The sequence below is a fragment of the Ceratosolen solmsi genome, unplaced genomic scaffold (genome assembly GCF_000503995.2).
Source record: "Ceratosolen solmsi marchali unplaced genomic scaffold, CerSol_1.0 scaffold10, whole genome shotgun sequence".
NCBI classification, from domain to species: domain Eukaryota; kingdom Metazoa; phylum Arthropoda; class Insecta; order Hymenoptera; family Agaonidae; genus Ceratosolen; species Ceratosolen solmsi.
Genome location: NW_011948412.1, coordinates 27,212,466 through 27,235,487, shown reverse-complemented (window position 1 = coordinate 27,235,487; position 23,022 = coordinate 27,212,466). Strand labels below are relative to the sequence as shown.

The window sequence follows — 23,022 nt, the reverse complement described above, 5'->3', positions numbered from 1 at the left end:
AAACTCGAGGAATCGAATGCTTTTCATCTTTTTGGATATTTAAATAAATTAATAAAACACTGTAATACACAGTTATGAAACTTTATTGAGTACATCTATACTAAAATCTTAAATAAAATATAGTTTATGATTTTCACTTTATATGCTAAGTTTTCGTCAAATTATTATTATTACGTCAATAAAAAATAAACTTAAACTAAACACAAAACTTATTAAAATAAAAAGAAAATAAAACTATCTCTTTAAGTTTCTATCAACAATTTTATGTTTTATATATTAAAATAATTGAACGATAAATTTTTTATTATTTACACAATATATAATTTTTTTCTTTTACGTTTAAATAAATTTCAAACAATATTAAACCGGGTTTATCAACACGGAGAAAAATTTAAAGATAATTGAATATACTTTTTTAAATATATTCTTATTCTCATTAATTTGAAGAAATTAAAATTTTCAATGTTATTTAATGAACTTAACATACACTCTTTGTGACAAATAACCGTTTTCAAACCATTTATATATATAGTTTATAAATTCTTTAGAGCGTGAATAATATTATGTATAATTTATTTGAATAAATTCACTCCTCCCAACAATGCCAAATGAAATATAAAAAACGATTGTTTAAATTTTTTAAAAGCAAATAATATTTTATTACTTTGAATCACAATGCACTATTATTTGCTAAGCCAAAAAATACAAAATTAATAATAATAAAGATTAAGTTATAAAATAAATACTTATCTTAAAAATCATTATTCTTTGTAAATAATAAATTTAAATTACGCATTTACTTTGGATTTGATAGTTAACTAACTTAACTGATCATTAAATACAATATTTTATACATTATAAGAAAAATATTAATTTCATGTTTATTTACATTTCCTTCCAGTTGATCAATATTTGAACTATAAATCTGATATAACTATAACTTTTCAAATTGCTGCAATAAATAGAATTAAACAATAATTTTTAACAAATATTTATTTATCTATTGTAATATGAGAAGTAAAATGCAATTTCAAAAGAATTATGAAATGCATATATATAATGAAGTTTTTTATTTTTAAGTATATTTAATTTTTTATATACATAAAATATATTACAAATTCTATTAAAAATAAAATTCAAAGTCAATATTATTATATTCTATTAATAAAAGTTATTTTTTAAATATTATGTAACTAAATTATTAAGTAATTTATAATATTATATTATTATATTATTTTATTTATAATATTTATAATATTATATTATTTTATTTTTTCATTTATATTTGTTATATATATTTATAACATTAATAACTTTACTCAAGCCAAAAACATTGTCTACAGTTTTATACAAAATAAACATAGAATTAGAAAATTACAAAACCCATAGTTCATAATGATAATAAAAGTTATATCAAACATTTTGCTTCTATTTTATTTTACAAATGACATATTTAATAACAAGTATGAATTAAAAGTTTTCTAATAAATATGCATATATTTTTAATTAAAAAAATCATATTTCATTTATAAATGATTCTATAGAAATAATATACTATTGTTAATAATTCTTGTAATGATGTACATGTATATGTATAATATGTATAATATAAAATGTACATGTATAATATCTATACAATTGTTAATAAAATTATTAGATTGAATTAGTCAGTTCATAATTTATAATTTTGATTATTCATTTAAGAAATATATACATTATGTTTTAAATGCATGTTTTGCAAAATATTACTTTATTATGTGATTTTTTTACTTACTTTATTATCATCTGTTTTATCTACCAATAGGTTACAAAAACATTTGGAAACATAGAATATTAATGGTCAAAGATATAGTTAAATAATTTCATTAGACATGAATGCTTTTTAATGATTGACAAAATGATAGTTTTGAAAAAAATTAAATACGTCTGCTATTAATCGTCATAAATAAATAAAGCTGATGTTTTATTTGAGTTAAGTTTATTATTAAATTTATATTATTAATCTTTAATAAATTGTATACGAAGAATAATTTATACCATACGTTTATCAATTTTTGATTAATTTTTAGAGTTATAAATATAGAGAAAAATTAAGAATATGTAAATTATTGTATTGTAAGATCATATATATAAAATCAGAAAATCAATTAAAGCAATAAATCATTTTTAATATTATAAAAAATAATCAGTCAAAATACATTTAAAAATTTTGTTTCAAATCGTTAGTTATTCATATCTAAAGTTTACATATTATAAGCGCATATCGGTTTAATACTAGGTAACATTCTAGATTTTAGCCGTACAAGTACGGATTGTTTGTATACAAAAATTCGTAGTCTTTAATGAATTTTCGATAATTTTCCCATATTGTACAACTCGAAAAATTTGTTAACATTATTATTTTAACTTTATAATTTCATTTTTATAAATTAAACAGAGTAAAAAAATCTCTTTATATTTTTTTTCCTATTAAATACTATTGATATTATTATATAATAATTTTTTTTGTAATAATATTTTTTGATCAATAAAATGTAAAGCTATTGGGTAAACAATACTTGAGTTCATAAAAATCCCAAGTTTTTCTGAATACCTTATCATTTTTATATTTGAATTTTCATAAAGTTATATTGCGTATAATGATTTTATCTAATTAGAAACCGAGAATTTTTATTTTTATGCATATACCTATTTAACATAATATTTTCTCATTGATTCTTTAAAAAATATAGTAGAAATTCCCAGTTGCAATAGTCCAAAGTACGTTAGATATTATGTTATTTCTAATAACAAAACTAATTTAAAAAATCGTTCAACGATTTGTCTCTATTTATGTATAAACAAATTTAAACTAATAAAAATAAGTGTACTTGCGTGCACATGAAATCTTTCTCGATTATATTTTTCATTTTTTTTTTATTTTTTCATAAAAAAAATATTTATAATTGTGGTGAAACATATTTAAATATATTTGTTAGACGAATTACATCATATATATGCTTTAAGATAAAATATCTTCTACTATAACTTATATATTTTAAAATAAATATCTGACTGCTGATAAAATTATAATGATTTATATATTCAATAAATTATACTAATTATATAAAATATATGTCACATTACCAATTATTATTTGTTTTATCTACTATAAAATCTTTTATTTAATACATTTCTATTATAAATTATTATTTGTAGGTTTAGTTTACGAAAATAATTTTCTTATATTTTATTATAATAAACCTATAACATAGATAAATATTTTGGTAATACATAATTATATAAATAATAATAATTTTATTATTCACCACTTTTAAAAAGAAAAATTTTTTATTGAAATTTAATTATTATATTATTTATTTCATATAATCATCGTAAAGTTAATCATAATAATATATAAATACGTAATCATTTATTAATCAATTATATTACTAATTAATCTATAAATAAATGCTTTGTTCTTTTATTCAAGCTTCATGAATTTAATTTTAAATCAATCACTGATTGTATGTATTAATAATCAACATAAGTATATTATAAAGACAAGTAGTAAATATTTAAACTAAAAATAAAATTAAATAAAACTATTACATATCATTTAAACATGACTTACATTATAGATTTATAAAGAGTCAAATTCAAGTTGTTATAAATACATAATAGAAAAATACGCATATAAATAAAAGTCTAGCACCTAAATTTCATACATTTTAGGGGTTTAAAATAAGAATGTTATATTATTACATTTATCTATTTTAAAAACTAAATTTCATTATAAATATTGCAATTAAAATATAAAATTCAATATTCTTTTTTCATAAAGTAATCCACTTTAGATTAATTAAAAATTGAATTCTATTGTGTTAAAATTCAATTTTCTTTAAATAAATAATGCGTCAAAATTAAAAGTAGAATTTTATCAGACAATATACTATACAAATATATTTAAATATGATAGCTACTTATATATTTTTGTATGATAACATATGTTTATTATTTTTTTAATTAATACTTTTAGTTTTTTTAGTTTCGTAGAAGAATCACTTGTAGAGGTTATTTTCAAAAAATCAGAAAACAGATTGTATAATGTTTTACTTTAACCATTTATAAAGTCCATTCTATTTAAGTAAAGCATCAACAACAAATTATTCGAGACATATCGACATAACATTTGTTACATAATAATACATATTTGTACTTGTTATGCAAATTACCCTCTTTCGTATTTATTAATCTTTGTTAAGACTATTGTATTGTTATTCACGTACAATATTATCTTTTTATTATATATTCATTTGATACTTAATCATATAATTTTTATTTTTTACAATTGATTACAGGTTAACCGCTTATCATTATATCATATATGGTTTTCTTTTATTAAGAGGCGATGTTATATTATTATTACCTTTTGCTTATTTTTCTTTAATTAATTATATAATAGATATTTTCTATAACTATAATGTTCATAATCAAAATTTATCATAGTTAACTACTTGTTAATTTTTATTTCTTCATTTGTTTACATTTCTGGATCAAAATTTATTAGAATCCCATGTTATAAAAATAAATTTATTTATTCTTTTTCTTTTAATATTTTAAATTAAAATCAACTGTATTTAATAATACGATAAAAACATGTAATAAAGTCCCTGTTTTGTTCACCTATGTACATGAGAAAAATTGTATACATCTAATTTTTAAAAATATACTTTGTAAAAAAGCTAATTTCACTTTTTAAAATTTATGAATTTAAAACATAAAAAACTTTACGATTTCAAATGTACAGAAGCATAAAAAAATTTAATATTTTCAAAATTCTGGGATAAAAACTAAAAAATAATACACATTTTAAATTTGACATTAAAAAATTATACAGTAAAGGAAATTAATTATAAATAATTAAAAGTGAAATTTTCATTCAATACAATATTTGCATTTTACATTATACTTCTATTCGTGCTTAATATTAAAAAAAACAGAACAATATCAATGTAATGATAAAATAATACACACATTTCATGAATTTAATTTTTATATACAGCAGGCAATTAACACACTTAGTATTTTAATATAAGTATACATTTCCATAATATTACGAAATAACATTCATCATAGTTTTCTATTAGATATTATTTTTTTAAAGTTTCTTCATTATCGAAAATATATTATAAGAAAAAAAAAATTTAATACAAATAACAAAAACTAGTATTTAAATTTACTATGTAAAGTTGTCTAATACTTTTAAAAATTATTTTAATTCGTGTATATAAGAATATCGACAAATAAATTTTAGAAATATTCATATAAAATTAAAAAAATTTATATTTTTTATAAGACATTTTTAACGTAATAAGTATTTTTAACTTAAGATGCCATTTAGTTTTTATATTAAAAAATAATAGAGTGAATTTTTATTCAGTCTATAAACATTTGTAGAAAAATTATATGATTAATAAAGTATTTAAAAAATTGTATTAAATAATCTTTAAAAATACATGATATTGCAATCAATTTATATTATAATAAATTTAGTCAAATTTATTTAATTAAAGAATACTACAAATTTTTAATTAAACGGTATTCACGTCAACTAATTGTTATATATATTTTATTTTTAATAATTAAATATAATATTCACATATGATAATTTTTTTAAATTGTCTAATTTATATAGTTTTTAAATGATGTATTTTAAAACATTAATATTTTTTCATGTATCTTTTGTAGTAATAATTACTTTTTAAAATTTATTTTATATTATTTAATTTTTTATATAAATACAAATCTTTTGTGTATTGTTCTAAGTTAAATTATAATAAAATGTTTAAATTTTACTTATTCCATTTCTTTTCAAAATTTTTACACAAGATTTTGTATGTATTCAATTATTTTTGTTCTATAATAATATTAGTTAGAAAATGTGATAACCTTTGTAAAATGAAATTATTTTTATTATTTAAAATTATCCTTATAAGTAAATCTTTCTATTAAAGACAAATTTAATGAGATAATCGATATAAATTATTAAAAACTTAAGTATGCCATAAGGTAATATCTTCCTTCATTACACCTTTAATCTCTTAGAAAAATATTTCACTATCTACATAACAATAAAAATTAATATAATCTCTTTTCCAATAATATTAATGTGTATTAAAAACAATTATTATTTTAAGATATATTTTAAGAAAATTTCTAAATCAAGTTATGTATAATATTTTCAATATATAATCGGTGAATTCTAAGTATTTTTATTAATATAAATAACTAATAAAGATGTAACATATTAAAAATATACTGGAAATTTGATGTTATAATATAGTAAATCTTTTTTATATTCTAATACTACAATAATTATATAAGAAAATATAAATATATTTAATCTATATGGTAATCAATATTAGAAATATACATTTACTAAAGATTAATGCATTTATTAAATTTAATTTATAAAGTATAATTTATTAAAGCTATGAATGTATTTAAAAGAATTATTTTTAAAAATCTTTATCAAATCAATTTTTTTATTCAAGATCAATTTTCTATTAAAAATTGCAATGAAAAAATTGCAGCTATATTCTCAAATACATTTTGAAATACTCTAATTGTACATCATACATACTCGTTTTAACTAAAGCGAAGTCTTTTTTTTTAATTTTGATTACCACAACTTGTAGTATAAGAACTTAAATCGAGCGATTTCTCAATTTTAGTGAAAATACTGTAGTTTCTTTAACTTAATAAATCTACTAAACTATTACTAATTTTAATATTAATGAAATGTATGCATGTTTAAATATAAGGAAAATTATAGATATATAAATGTAGAAAACTATCTTTAAATGTTTTAGTAATATTTCACGTAAGCATGAAATCAATTAAACAATCGTAAATTCAATATCTTCAGAATATTTTATCATGTAACATATTTAAAATGCACGAACTTGCAAACGTATGATCAAACCTCAAAAATATAAAATCGTAAAATGTGTACGGAAATCGACAAACATCGAATTGTGTACAGTTCAATCGTGAAATAATATTCCATTAGAAAAAGGATATTTTTGTGTTGAAAAATAAATATATATTTGAATAATTATTTTTCATATTTAACATTGATATTTGAAATTTTCATTGTATGAAACAGTTAAAAAAGACTAATAAATAAATTAAGGATCTATTCAAGGTGCATTCATATCAATAAATCATATCAATCATATCAAGCGCATTCCCTTTCGCGCTCAATCTCCACGGGTCCGCTGCCCCAGATTTTTCTATTCTTAGTATAGGGTATTATACCCATAAGTAAACCCGAAACAATAATCCAGCCACCTGCCATTATAAATGACAGATCCCATCTGCCGGTTACATCAAAGATCCAACCAGCTAATGGTGGACCCAGAAGATTACCGATACCTTGACATAGCAGACTAAGCCCGTAAGCAGTTGTGAAGCGTTCAAGGGGGATGATTTCTACGAGGATGACGGGTGTAAAACTGAAGTTGCTGGCAAAGAAAAGGCCAAAACAGCAAGAAGTTACGACTAACGCGTAATGATGGTGTGTAAAAATGGGCATTAGAATAGTTGAGATACCGCAAGCAATTAAGCAACAAGTATATGTTTTGGTAACATTCATCCATGGTTGATCTCCTGCCCAGCCAAGTCCAATCTATGGAAATATATATTTTATTTATTTAAATTGGCAAATTCAATATATTAATTATAATAAAATTGTGTTATATTTCTTCAAGGATTAAAAAAAAGTATTTATAAGTTATTTGTTTTGTTAATAAATTTTTGTTAGTAGACGATTTATTTAAATATAAATTTGAATTGTGAAAATAAAATTATTAGGAAATTAATACTACTTAAATTTAATATTTCTAAAAAAGAAGATATATTGAAATTGAGGATTATTGATATGAAATATGAAATTACTATGAAAATGAGTTCAAATAATAATTATTTATATATTAATAATTATAAATATACATCTTCTATTGTACTAAAAATTAATATTCTAAAAGATTAATATTGTTTTGCGTGACAATATTAATATTATCGGATCTACTATTTATAATAAAGCTATACTTATTTTATCTATTTTAAAATTTTTTTTATATTCCTTTTTATAAAATTAATAGTGTACACCAAATTACTAGTGATTTACTTTTTATTAAATTTACTAATATTTTAAAAATAATGTTTTATTTTACCATTCCTATTGTATTCGTAATGCCGATATAGCTTAAGAGATTCGCTGCCTTAGATTCAGGATACCCCTGTCTAGTTAAATGCTCGGCAAGATAAAAATAAGGCACGATAAACCAAGTAAACAGGAGAATTGTCGATAAGGATAACAGCAAGAAGTGAAGTTCTGAGAACATTGAGAAGTCCATCATACCTTTCAGCAAATCAACTAGTTCGCTGTACCATTTCTACATGAGAAAAAGTTACGTAATTAATTTAAAAAGTAGACAAGCACTACTATCAAATATAAAGATTATAAAATGCAGCTAAATAATTTTAGCCAAACTTAGCTTCAAGTATGGTAGAATATAATTTTTTTCTACAAATCATTTTCAAAATAATTCAAACAAGAAACAGATGCATTTTCTTATAAAATAAATAATTATAATAAATTATAATAAATTATAAAATGAAGTCAAATGAGTAATATTTTAATATATGAATATGATATACCTGCAACCATTAATTTATGCATAATTTTAAAATGATAAATCACTTAAAATACTTAAATAAAAAAAATACCTAATTGTACCTTTTATAAGTATTTCTAATTATTGTAAAGAATTATTTTTATTTTATTGCAAATACATGCAATTGAAATTATATATTTATGAAATATATTTCTGCCAATTTTTTATCGAATTATTATAAAATGAGATTATATTATGCTAAATATATAATTATTAGTTATTACATTTATTATAGTTTTTAATACTAGAATTAAATATTTAAACATTTTTTTACAATAATAATTAACGAACTTTATGTTGTAGTGCGTAATTTTTTTGTTTTTTTTTATTTTAAATTTGGATATTGGCTACAGAATAATTTAATTATTCGAAAGAATATCTTTATGTTTAAACTACCTAATTGATACAATTAATGTTTGATATTTAAATTTTTATCATTTTATATAATAGCATATTAGATAACACTATATATGTGCTATTAACTATATACATAACACTATATATATAACTAATAAAAATTAAATCTAGTATTATATTTTTTATATGATTTCCACTTTGAATAAGAAATTATAAGATATAATAACAATTTTTATAAATAAATTAATTAATTTAATTAAATAAAAGTATTTGTAAATAATTTTGTCTACATTTAAGTTTATTTTTTCCGATTAATGGTATTTAAATAATAATAAGCGTTTAAAATAATCAGTTATCGATTTTTACAGAAATTTTATGAATTTTCAAAGAATTTATTGATATTATCATTAAATTAGTAAAATGAAATTAGTATTATTCAACAAGCAAAGTTTGATTGAAATTACAATTTGGATTGTAATAGAAGCATGTATATGCTTTATTAGCACGAAAAAAATATCGCATTAGTCACATCTAATAAGAATTGAATAATCAAGAATAATAAATATCGTAGTGTGATGATATCAAACTACTAATTTGTCTGAATTAATTATATGTAAAGTATGTTAACGGTGATGAAAAAATATCGAATATGTCAATCTGATGTCCTACCTCCTCATTCTCTTTGGCAAGCGTAGTCATGCTATTTCTATAAATGTTGGGGCAACTGCTTGCCCTCAGTCTGTACTTATGCAAATTCAATACCGCACCCCTGTACATGACAGAATTGCGATGCACTCGTATATCCTTAAAATAATGTGTGTTTGTGCTAAATTGACGGCGCAGCCATGGTAAAGAGTCTGTGCGCACGACACCGGTAGCGCATCCTGGAAGGTGGTATCTGGATACGGACTTTGCCCTCTCAGCATCGGCAATCTGTCAGAAACAATACTATTTAATTGGATTTGAATTTTTCATAAAGTTTTTCTTTTGATTTATCTCCAGTTCCAAGATAATCCAAGTATTACTGTTTTAATTTGAAATCCAAATATATACCATGATAATATATATTCGCAAATACTCCATGAAAATTTATCTACAAAAAATAATCTGGTATAATTCAAAGTTTATGGTAAAATCTGAAATAATACACTTAAATTTTAGAATTTTTACAAACTAATTAGGAAATTTTTGTGATTTTTACAAGTTACATGTTTCATTAAAATATTATATAATCATTTTTTACATATAATATAATATATAATAAATTTGAAAAAATTTATTTTCAACTTTACATAAAACTATTTTACATAATATTAATGTATTTAATTTTATATATTATAATTTTATTCTTTCAGTGAAATACAATAAAAATTAAAAATTATAATTCTAATCTAAAATAGTTTTGATTTTATAAAAAATTTATTTTGTGGCGATTTGCAAGTGAAAATTACGTAGTAAAAGTATGTTCTACATTCATTAATACACATACACACACGCGCGCGCATATATATATGTATATATATATTGTACCATAATATATATTATACAATTTACTGATTTCATTATATTTGTATCTACTTATTTGAATCAGTTAACCACTCACTATTTAAAAATATATAAAATAATGCCTTAATCAAATTTAAATAATATAGTAAAAAAAAATACCGCAATTATAAAATAATATATGTACATATGATCTTACAGCCTTAGCAATTTCTTTAGCCAATAAGGGGTTTGCTTCCTCTAGATCTTTTCTCGACATTCTTCTTGCCGCGAGAATCTTGGTTGAAGCATGAATTGAGCCGGGCCGAGACTGACTTTTCTTTCCTTTTTCCTTTGCTTGTTTGAGCCTAACAGAAAATTAGAAAATATTCTGAAGAGAAAATTTTTGGGTTGTAATTATTATATTTAAGTAACTCAAAAAAGCTTATACCTTATAAAATAATTACTGCTAGTAAAATATAAATTTTAATAAAAAATAATTTTACATAGTTTTTAAAATGAAAAATATTTTTCTGTCACAATTAGAAACATAATTATACATACTTAATATTTCAACTCAATATTTCAATAATAATGATTTATAATAAAATATATGAAATATTTTCTATTGATCATAAATTTATGATAATTACAAGAAATAAATTGTTATTAAATTATATAGGAACTTCAATTTCATATTATTTAAGTATTTAAATTAGAAAATATTAGAAAAATTGGATTATTTCTAAAAACACGAGATTATATTCAAAACTTATACAATATTCAAAGAAGCAAAATAAAAGTAAAAAACAAAATCCATTTTATATTTTTCATTATTAACATTTAAAATGACAAAGATTTTTTCATTTTATTAACGTCATTTAGTCATTTTAGTAATTTTAAAAGCGTATAAATTATCATTATCAACATTATTGTTTTTAAATAAATGATTTTTTTCTTTCTGCAATGCATATCTTGTCTAATTTTTTTAATTTCATTAAAAAAAAAGTTTTTTGAAAAAACGTTGGTAACACAAGAAAAGAAAGAATATTTAGCATTTTCATTAAAACATAAAATGTCTATGATTGTTATGTGCTGATAATAAGCGTAAATAAAAAAATTCATAAAGTGCAAGTTGCAGATATCAGACCAGTCCTGTAACCTCATTGACATGGTGACACCACTTTTGTTAACATCCCCATTTGATTCATCTAGTTTCTTATCCGATGCACTCCTACATAGCAATAGACTCGGATAGTTTTCGAGAATGACGTTGTACAGTCGTGAATTTGATGACAATGACTCCAGAACTTCCAGCGGTACCTCCAATAATCAATTGTTGTAAATTATTCATTACTCGAAATAAAATAATGTCATTACAGTTGTCAATGATTCAATAAATATAATTTTACATTAAAACTCCATTTATTCCAAATAAATAATATAATTAGTTTGTTAAAATTATATTTAAAGAACGTACAATTAAAATTTATGAAATTAATTTCAAAATATAAAATTAATATAAATTCTATATTAGAAACAAAAGTTATATCAAATTGTTTTATGTTATATATTTATAATCGTTAAAATCTTAAAATTCATATCTTTATGTAATAACATTTTTTTTAATGCAATAAGAAACTTAAATACTTAACTAAAATGCTTATAGTAAATTTTTTTTTAAATTTAACAATATGCAATATTTAAGAAAATGAAAATTAATTTATAAACTATGATATGTAATATAATAAATTTTCAAGATTAATGTAAAGTTTGAAGAAAAATTTACTACTCACAGTTTAAAGGCATATACTTAATTGTATTAAGTATCAACAGACAAAAAGGTTTAAGTATTTATTTAAATAATATTTATTTATTTAAATAAGTTTTTAAACAAATAATATTAAAAGAAAAATTTGTTATCAATATGTCATGTACCATTCTATTTATTTCTTCTGAATTTTTTATTAATTTAATGATTTATAAATTAATTGTTGCAGTTTATAAAAGAAGCCTAGTTTAATTTCAAATGAATTTTTAAAATTTTATAACAAATTAAAATAAACATTAATGTATTCGTTTTAATTATACAAGCTATCAAAAAATATACTTTTGTGTCTATATATATATATATATTTCGCTTTCATAATTATTATATTAAATAGAAGTTACAAATTTTAGAAAAAAAGATATTTCATACATTAAGAAGAATAATTTTTGAAATTTACAGTAAATAGATTTATTTAATTTATTCATATATAATAATTTAGCTAGAGTACAAATTATAATTTCAAAATTGTATAAAATATACAATGTGAATTGTATTCATTTTTAGGTGCATTTAATTTGATGAATTAATGACTATGAATTATAAAACATTACTTCACTTGTACCTTTTCACTCTGTCTGACGAATGTTGGTAAATTAACGACACTTCTGAAAGCTGGGTTACCACCAGGACTATATCGCGTTTCCGTGATTGTTCTAAGATTCTGTAAAAGATACTCTGGCGCTTTGCCGCTTTTCATTAGCTTTCTTAACTCTTCCACTCCGGGAAAGTCTTCATCTACAGGACTATTTTGAGATCTGCCTCCGTCCTGCGATCTACCACTGACGCCACCCTGAAAGTTTTTCGGAGACAGCAGTCCCTGCTGTTTCTTCTGCTCCTGTATCCACCATTCAGGATCTCTCATTACGGTACCGCAAACGATCATATTGAAGAAGGTACCTGACAACAGAAGAACACAGCCTCGCCATCCATACTCCTCGATGAAATATGTTGTCATAGGTGCATAAACAAATGTACCTATTCCAGTTCCACAAGCACCCAAACCTACCGCAAGGGTACGCTTCTTATCGAACCAAAACGCGATGCTCACAACCGCAGTGACGTAACACAAACCCAAACCCAATCCTGCCAGCACGCCGAACGTCAAATACATTACCCCGATGCTGTGCGCATAACTACTCAATACAAAACCCGTTCCTGAAATTATGCCACCTGCTATAGTCATTTTACGACAGCCATAGCGATCTACCAATGCTGACATTATAGGTCCTGAAAGTAAAGGCACGGCCATGAAGAGTGAACCTATCCAAGCTGTAGTAGATTTGGAAGCCTCGAATTCATAAAGAAATTCAATATAAAGAAGGCCGAAGCTAAATGATACACCATCGGCTATCATTGATATGACTAAAGATGAAACAACTACAACCCAACCCCAACCACCATCCGGAATTTTTGGCTTCTTTTTCAAATTATTATTGGAATGCTCAGAATCATCATCATCGTAGATTTCTAGCATGGTCTCTGATCCATCTATTGAGTCCTTATCCATGTCTTCAAATTGATTTTTCTCACGACTTATAGAATTAGGTATAGTATTTGAGTTATGTTCTAAATATTGTTTTTTTACAAGAATTCCTTGAGTTATTTCAATGCTTGGATCTCGGTTGTCTGTAGTATTATTTCTGTCATTTGACAATTTATTGTTTTGATAATTAGAGTCTTTATTATTTTTGTTGGATGACATAATACTTGAATGGAAATTTAATGTAGTTTGGGAGATTTCTGTAGGAGTTATAAAAGTACTATCGGAATATATTGTAGCCGTTAATTTATAATTTGTTTGCTTTAGATGCTTATCATGGAGGTTTGGATGCAATACTGGTAATAAATCTGAGCTCTGTGAAAAAGACTCAAGATTTCTCGTCATTCTTTCGCGCTTTACAATTTCTCGTCGCTCATCGATGATGCTACTTAGATTCTCTATGTTTTCATTATTTATATCAGTGTCTGAGGATTTAGAAAGTGTTTTTGATGCTGCGACAGATGCTAATATTAACTCATTTTCTTTTATCATTAACTTATTACTTGATGTAACATTTTCTGGTGAACTAGAAAATAAGGTAGGACTTCCATTTTTCCAACTAAGTAAAGGAGCTAATCCTCTTTTAAGTTGATACTTTCCTCCAATATTCTGTTCATTTGGTGAATGATTTACCAAAATCTCCTTCGATTCTTTTTGCAATTTCTTCGCTGATGCATCCTTCGTATAATTCACGAATCTCTGGTAATTACTATTTTCTTTTTTAGCATATAAGCCTTCCTTTCTTATTATTGGTGAGAGAACTGCCAATCCATCACCATCGGCGACGTTATTATTTACTAGAGTACATGCAGGTTGTTGCTGATTAGTTGACTTAATCGGTTGGTGTTGTGCATGGTAATTAATGATGCTATCGTGTAGAAGGTTCCGATTTCTATCAGTCATTTTACTGCTTCTATTAGCTTCTAAATATATGTATTACTAGTAGTCGATTGACTCCAGCGACGCGGCCAGCCCTTCAACCCTTGGATCTCGCCGGGGTAATTGCATGGACGGCCTTCACCTACCATAAGGATTACTAACACGTACGCGTTCGGAATCACTTGAAACCAAGACGAGCACCTACCCAGCATCCACCCTCCTTGAGTAAAAGAATTCTGTGAAAAAATTTTAATCATTTAGTTATAAATGCTCAATTATTTAAGATAATTTAATTTTTAGAGTAGTAAGGAAATATATTCTACTGATATAGTAAGTCCTAAGTTTAGGATCCTAAAATAAGGATTTACTGTATTATTATTATACATTTTTATTTTTTTTCAGAACAATCTGAAAATATACACCATCGATATATGTAAATATATGTATTTTCATTTATATTAAACATAGTGTTTAGCATTTAGATTGTACTATTTTCTAACTTTTGGGAGTATTAAAAAGTAAATATTACATGAAGTAGTAAAAGAGCATTATAAAAATTATTATTATTATTTTAAATATTAAATATTATCTTAAAATAGTACGCAATTTATTATTAATTAAAAAAAATTAAATTAAATTTTAAAAACTTTCAATTTATAAAACTATTTCTTATAGTGTTATATAAACAAAAGTGGAATGATCATTAGTAAACAATTCTTTTGAATATATTTCTAAGTATATTTTATTTCAATTATATTTATCATTGTATTTACATAATAATATGTTAATGATTGCTAACTTGACTTTGATACCAAAAATATATAATAGTAAGTGTATATAAATATTTATTTAAATAAATCATTATTATAATAAAATATTATTATAATAAAATTTATACATAAAATTAGCACTAAAAATATATAATTTATGAAACAAATAATATTTAAAAGAAACAATAACATTTAGACATAATATTTTATGTTATACAACAATAAAAGGGACTCACAATAAAGTGTATTATTTATAAAACTAATAATATAAATAATATTGTACTTATTATTATATTATATATTATTATTTGTTATATATTATTAAGTTATATATCTTATTTATCGTATTTGATAAATATATCAAATAAAATGAAAAATTAATAAAATTTAAATTATAAATTATTATACATATTAATAATTTTTAATTATATTTCACATACTATTAAAAATTTCATAATTATAGTTATACGTGCTTGTATCGTCTGTTACATGATTTATTAAAAAAAATTTAATATCAAAATGACAATATTTTGATATATACCGTGTAAATAATATTTATTTTAAGATATGAAAAAATTAAATTTTTAATAAAGTACGAAATTATACAAGCAAATAAATCTTCAAATAATATATTTTAAATTTTAATTTATGAACATTATTTCACATTAATTAAAAAATTTTCATAGATGCTATTAAATATTATACAAATTCTGAGTTATAAATTAGCTGTACTTAGATATAGCAGATTTTTTTTTATAAAATTAAATTAAGATAATGAAAAGATTATATATAATAATTATTATGTAAATATTGAGAGTTAAAATTTAAATACAATTTACAAAATCATTAGACAATTAAAGAATATTCGATTAAAATTCTACAAAATAAGTATATTAAATTAATAATAATAAAATAATGAATGTACTTATATATACCTTTTTTTACATACTATAATTATCAAAAATTGAGATATAATATAAATTAAGTATAATGAATAATAAATATGTAATAAAGATTTAACATTTGTTGACTTTGTATTAGTAAAAATCATTTTTAAGTAAACTAATATTGTTTTTATAACTCAGATAATTGCGAAAGTTTAAATAGAACAAAAGTTCAAAAAATTGTATACATTTATATAAAAAAAGTATAATTTTATATGTATATATATACATTTTCTTGATATAAATCAATAATACATTTATTCTGGTCAAATACGCTAATTTAAATTGAAAATACATGTATTCCATATGAAAAACTAAATATTAATATTTTGTAATTTAATAAGATATCTATTATTGCAATATTTGTATTACAATTTTAAATAATAACTGTTTCATAATCAAGTAATATCGTAAATAATCTTTTTTTAATTTTTTAATATTAACATATAGTTTTCTATGTTTTTTAAACGTGTATTAAAAAAACTAGATTATACAACTGCGTATGTATTTATCAAATAAAGATCTTATTTTATTAATAAATTGAAATTTTATTATAATAATTTGATTAATATAATCTTTTTGATTATTTTTAAAAGCAAAATTTACTTAAATACAAAATTTATTAAGTAAGTGTAAAAAATTTTTTTTCTCGAGCAAAAAAAAATTTGCATTGTATGTTGATCATAATATGTCATTATGTTTTGCAAATTGGTTTATGAAACATTCAAAATTATTGTATAATAATACTTTAAGTTATAGGAATTAATTAAACAATCGTGCACTTTATTTCTTTTTAAAATTATTTTTTTTACGGTACAAATTTTTTTGAAAACTGTAAAGTTCTTAGGTATATTTAATTTTAATGATTAAATAAAAATTCAAAAGTAAAATTTTTATGTTAAATAAATATTTTATTATTTTCTAACTATTTTAATATATAATTTACGTAATTGTAGAATAATAGAAATAATAAAACAATCAGGTTACTCACCATCGAGGTAATATACAAAATGATGTTCATTCTACACGCACAGTCGTGATTGAGCATGAGAAAGTGCATGCGACACTGGGTATGTGAGCAGTTTATAAATATAAGGTAAAGTGTAAAAAAAATAAATATGCAAAAGTAAAGTGACAATGGCATCGCTTTGTCTAAAGAGCTGAAAATAATGCTGGTTACAAATATATAATATTTAAATTGCATGCTGAAAGCAATTAAAGTGACAAAGTTATTTGTAAGTAGAAACTGCAAAGAAAATAGTAGATAATATTTTATTGAAATCATGTAAGTGTACGTGAGAGGAATGAAATATTAATCATATAACTATTTTTAATTATTTAATTATCTAAAAACAAATTGCATGCTCGATAAAAATAAATTAAAATTAAGCTTATTGTACTTAGGTAAATATAAAATAAAAAAAGTAATATTTTGTCTAATAAAGAAGTAAAATATTACTTTTTTTTTAATTTTATATTTATTTCTTTATTAGACAAAATATTACTTATATATGTGTGTGTATATATATATATATATATATATATAATAATAATAAACACGATTAAATATTTCATGGAAGAAATTATAAATGCCAGTTGTAATATTATTTAAAAATCAAAGGATACATAATTATTACTCTTATATTTAAAACATGCGACCTTTTGACAATCGAATAATATAAACAATACTTGAATTGATAAAATAGTAAACTCATTAATAGAATATGAGTTCGAATTGAAACTTGAGTACCTAGTAGGAGGTGGCAAAATCAAATGTACGTTTTTCCTCTTAAAATTATTCGTAAGATTAAGGTGACAAACGACAGATTATTTTATCACAGACGCAATTTGACGCAAATTTGACATATTTACTAGTACCAAATGCGTCATACCTAATGACGGTACGTCGGAAGGCAGTTGTCATTCAAAAATTATTTTATCTAGCTTTTTATATCAGACTAAATATTGTCTTCATTCATGTTATCTTAAAGAAAAATATGGTAAAAAATAATAAACAAATCAATAATTTTATAAAAAATTATAAAAATATAAATTACATAAAGAACATTATAACCCACATTATAAAATTTAGTTAAATTAATTTATATATCACTATATATTTAGAGATTAAATTTGATAAATAAGGTATGTTATATTTAACATATTATTATAATGTTACTATTATTAACTAGTTTATTATATGTGTATAATACACACACATGTACACACACATACATACATATATACATATATATATATATATATATAAAATTTTAACTAATTATTCATTCAAATATCTATTCACACGCGTGTGGATTAGTTTAATCTAACTTCCGAAAATTGGTTTACAATTTATGTGATTATAAATATTCTATTTCAACTTAAATATGATAGTACTTTACCTACATAACTAATGAAGTAGAAAAATAATTAGTCTGATGAAGATAAAAAAGATTTATAACAGGCATATTATCAGTGTAATTAAAAAGTATTTTATGTGTGATTTTTGCGATGATAAAACAACAGCAGTTTAGATATCTTAATAACGAAATTTATTATACCTTTATTTAAACTTTACATAAATGATTATTTTTTGTAAAGATTGAATTCTAAGATTATTTAATACATTAATTTTACTCTTTTATTTTTACAAAATGAATCTAAATGAAAAATTTATCTTTGAAAGCATTTTAACAATTGGTACTGTTTTCTTTTATTATAATATAAAATATTTAGAGAGAAGAAATTTAATTTAGAATAATTTTATCCCTTAAATTTTAATATTAAAGATTTGTCGATCTAATATTGTTAATCCAATTTAAGGTAAATTATTATTTTGTGAATAAACTAAAATAATATATTTTCATTGGATTTCAAAAAAATTTTGAGAATTACTTATATTACTTACAATATAAGATTATATCATTAATATTAATTTTAAGGACTATTTCAATCATAAACGAATATTAATAATTATATAGTTTAAAAATAATATATTAGATTGATTAAATAATGCATACTCTATGAAATAGCAAAGATTTTAAGTAATCGTGATATATTTGTATAACACCATAGCTTATGATTATGTTTAATTTTTGAAATTTTATCTAGTATAACTTAATATTAATACATTACATTTAAAAATTAAAAAGTCATTTATTCATTATTTCTTAGATGTTATAGCGAAATAAAAATCTTTATTTTAAAAATTTATTTTGAGGAAGCAACAATAACCATAAGAAGTCCACTATACTCGTGAGGTAATTATATTTCCGAGGAGAATACCGTTGCGTCAGTCGGACAAGTGGTGCTACTAAGATTGTCGATTCAGTTTAAAATTTACGCGTATATCATGTACAATAAAATCAATTTATATCAAATACAAGACTGATTCCAGTTATGGGTTCTTATCATAAATATTCGAAATACATATTTATATATATTAGCAGCTTATGGATTGGAATTATTTTACAAATTTTCATTGTTTTAAGTCATCGTCGATATTTCATTATTCTTTTTCTGTTTGCTACCCTCTGTTAATACTTCAATAAGTTTTCATTAATGTATGCAAATTATTATTTGTTCATCGGGGCTATTATCACAGAATGTTAAATTGATATAATTTACTTACAATAAAACCCAATGAAGATTATAATATATCTCGTTTGGAAGGTATAATGTCAAACTATAAATAAAATTTTATCTTATGAATGCTAAATGATTGCTGTTTTATCCTTTTTCCGCGCTATTTGGTTTTTAAGTACTACATTAAAAATTATTAATCGTATTCTTAAGCCTTGGAGTAATATATTTGTTCATTGCTCATCTAATGTAATATATTGTTATTTCAATACTGTGTCCTTAAAAATACTGATTGACACATTAATTTGAAACAATAATGTATAAACCATTAAAGAAGGGTATCATTTTTATCCAAAAATGTTTACAATTTAAAAAAAATATTTGTAGATTTATCAAATAAATAGTATTTTAGTATAAAATCTCATTCGATAAGTAAAATCTATGATTTTATAAATTTTATACTTTTTAATGAAAAGTATAAAATAAATTTGTATAAAATAAAGATTTTAAAATGATTTTTAAATATATATAAGTGAAACCTAGAATTTGATTTTTAATAAATAGTTGAGAGCAAATATGATTAAAAAATTTAAAACATTCTTAATAAAATTAATAAATAAAATAAAATTTATGCAATCCATATTAGTAATTTAATATTTATTGAACATGTTAATATTGAATGGAATATAATAATTAATAGAAACAGATATAATATTCATTATTAATTTTGCCTATTTTATAATTATTAAATATAATCCAGTAAATAAAAAAACATGAAGATTTATTTGATAATAAACTGTATAAAGCATTTCAAAGTAAGATATATATAAAATATTAATCAATTCATATATTATTTTCATTAATGCATTTATAAATTAATTAAATAATTTAAAAAGTGTTATGAGTAGATAATTTTAGAGTTTTTTATAAAGATCATGATATACATATTTGTTCTTACTCAATTAACGACAGTAAATCTTAATATTAAAACTGAGGGAGTTGGTTTAATATAAACTAATAACGCATTAAAATTTACAGTTATGTAAAATAGGTGATTTTGGATTCCTATTTTGGATTTTGATTATTTGTTCGATTGACATAACTTGGATTCATATTTGGATTCATCCAAAAATAAAAAAAACTGTTAATTTTTTTCTTTTTCTTTTTACTATGATATTATTATATATTATTATTATTATATAAAAATTTGTAATGTAATTTAATGAATTTAAAAATTTTAATAATGGTTCCGAAATATTAAGTAAAATACAATAATTTATATAATTCAAATATAATTCGTTTTATTAATCTTAAACTTTTAATTGATTCCATAAATTGTAAAGTATAGAAGTATTTTAAATTTCCTTATAAATGTTTAATTGTTTTAATATATGACTATGTTTAGAAATAAATCATTTAAGAAAATTTTTATAATCATAGATTACTGTTACATACACTGTACACACTATCTTGGACATGTAGACCATATCGTATAAACACATTTTCAGTAAAGTATTTTCTATCATCATCAATGATAGTAATGACGTCAAAGGTCTTATATATGCTTCTTTATATATTTATCTAACGTTTTTCTATATCGACGAAAAAGTTCCTTTCATTTTTACTTTCTATATATATTTTTTTTTTATATTATATTTAAAATTAATATTAATATTGTATTAAGTTCAGTTTTAATTCATTAGAGTGAATATGCACAGTATATTCAGATTCACGGTATCAGAAAAGACTCAACTATGTTATAATATCTATGTTAAAACATTTGTTATATATCTTTAGTTTCAAAAAAAGATGAATTTTTACATTCATCGATTATAAATGTGAATCAGGTAATTAATTTTCAGCAATCAACAAATTATTAATTAGTATAAAAAGCATTTATTTCTTTATTTTACAAGCTGCCGTATACCTTCTTTAATTACATTGAAAATCAACAAAAGCAAATAAATAAAAATTTTAATTAATTCTAACGACTTGGTTTTTAATATAAAGTTTTGTATCGATTGGAATTACAGTAATTCGATTTTTTATTTTAATTATTAAAAATATTAAAATATTAAATTTCTACAATATTCTTGAATTATTAAAATGTATTCTATTTATGATATAAATATTAATGTTGTCATTTCTTGTACAAAAATAATATTATAACTCAATTTTAATATTTTAATTAAATACAATGAAATAAATCTAAATTTAGCAATAAATTATATTATAGTCTTAACTTAGTATAATTTACTATTTAATTAATTTATTTAATTTACTATAAATTCATTCAGGTATGTTATCATTCAAAGAATAATTTATTTATGTTATACTTTTCTTAAGTATAAATTAGCTCAGAAACATATTTTTCAAACTGTAGCAAGAGGTAAATACAGTATCAATTATAATACCTTTTTAAAATGACTTAAATTATTTCCTATATTGATTAATTTTTTATCGAAAGAAATAATAATCAAAAAACGATTTGTATAGTTTTGAATGTAATGAAGATAATTGAAAAAAATTCATTTTCGTATGTATTTTGTTTATTTGATAACTTGAAATTATCTGTAGAATTGACGGATTTTCGTAGTACAATAGATAAGCTTTTTAAAGTATTTTATACAAATATAATCAATTTAATTTAAAGAAATTTTAATTGATGGAAATGTTTCAAAATATATTGTAAAAAATGTAATTAATTAACAATTTATAAAATTTTATATTAAAATTTACAATATGTAATTTCGATGTAAAAGGATAATCCTTTACATATATATTACTAATAATATACTAATACTAATAATACATAATTATTATTAATAGTGATAAAATAATGTTCATAAAATAATCGATGATTTTCTTAAAAATCTTTATACAGTATTGAAAAAAATACAATTTTAAGAAATTT

At 21.2% G+C, this 23,022-nt stretch overlaps 1 protein-coding gene across 2 annotated transcripts; it reads right to left on the bottom strand.

Moving 5' to 3' along the window:
• Nucleotides 1-7,170: 7,170 nt before the first annotated feature.
• LOC105363842 (uncharacterized) lies at nucleotides 7,171-15,037 on the bottom strand. 2 transcript variants are annotated; one of them, XM_011501644.1, is made up of 6 exons: nucleotides 12,956-15,037; nucleotides 11,713-11,885; nucleotides 10,783-10,930; nucleotides 9,750-10,013; nucleotides 8,220-8,441; nucleotides 7,171-7,672 (listed from the first exon to the last, which is right to left on the bottom strand). In XM_011501644.1, exons 1-6 carry the CDS (start codon nucleotides 14,834-14,836, stop codon nucleotides 7,223-7,225), a joined length of 3,138 nt encoding a protein of 1,045 aa, XP_011499946.1. In that variant the 5' UTR covers nucleotides 14,837-15,037; the 3' UTR covers nucleotides 7,171-7,222. The 2 variants fall into 2 exon arrangements, with proteins under 2 accessions (XP_011499946.1, XP_011499953.1); XM_011501651.1 differs by having other exon boundaries at nucleotides 11,725-11,885.
• Nucleotides 15,038-23,022: the final 7,985 nt, after the last annotated feature.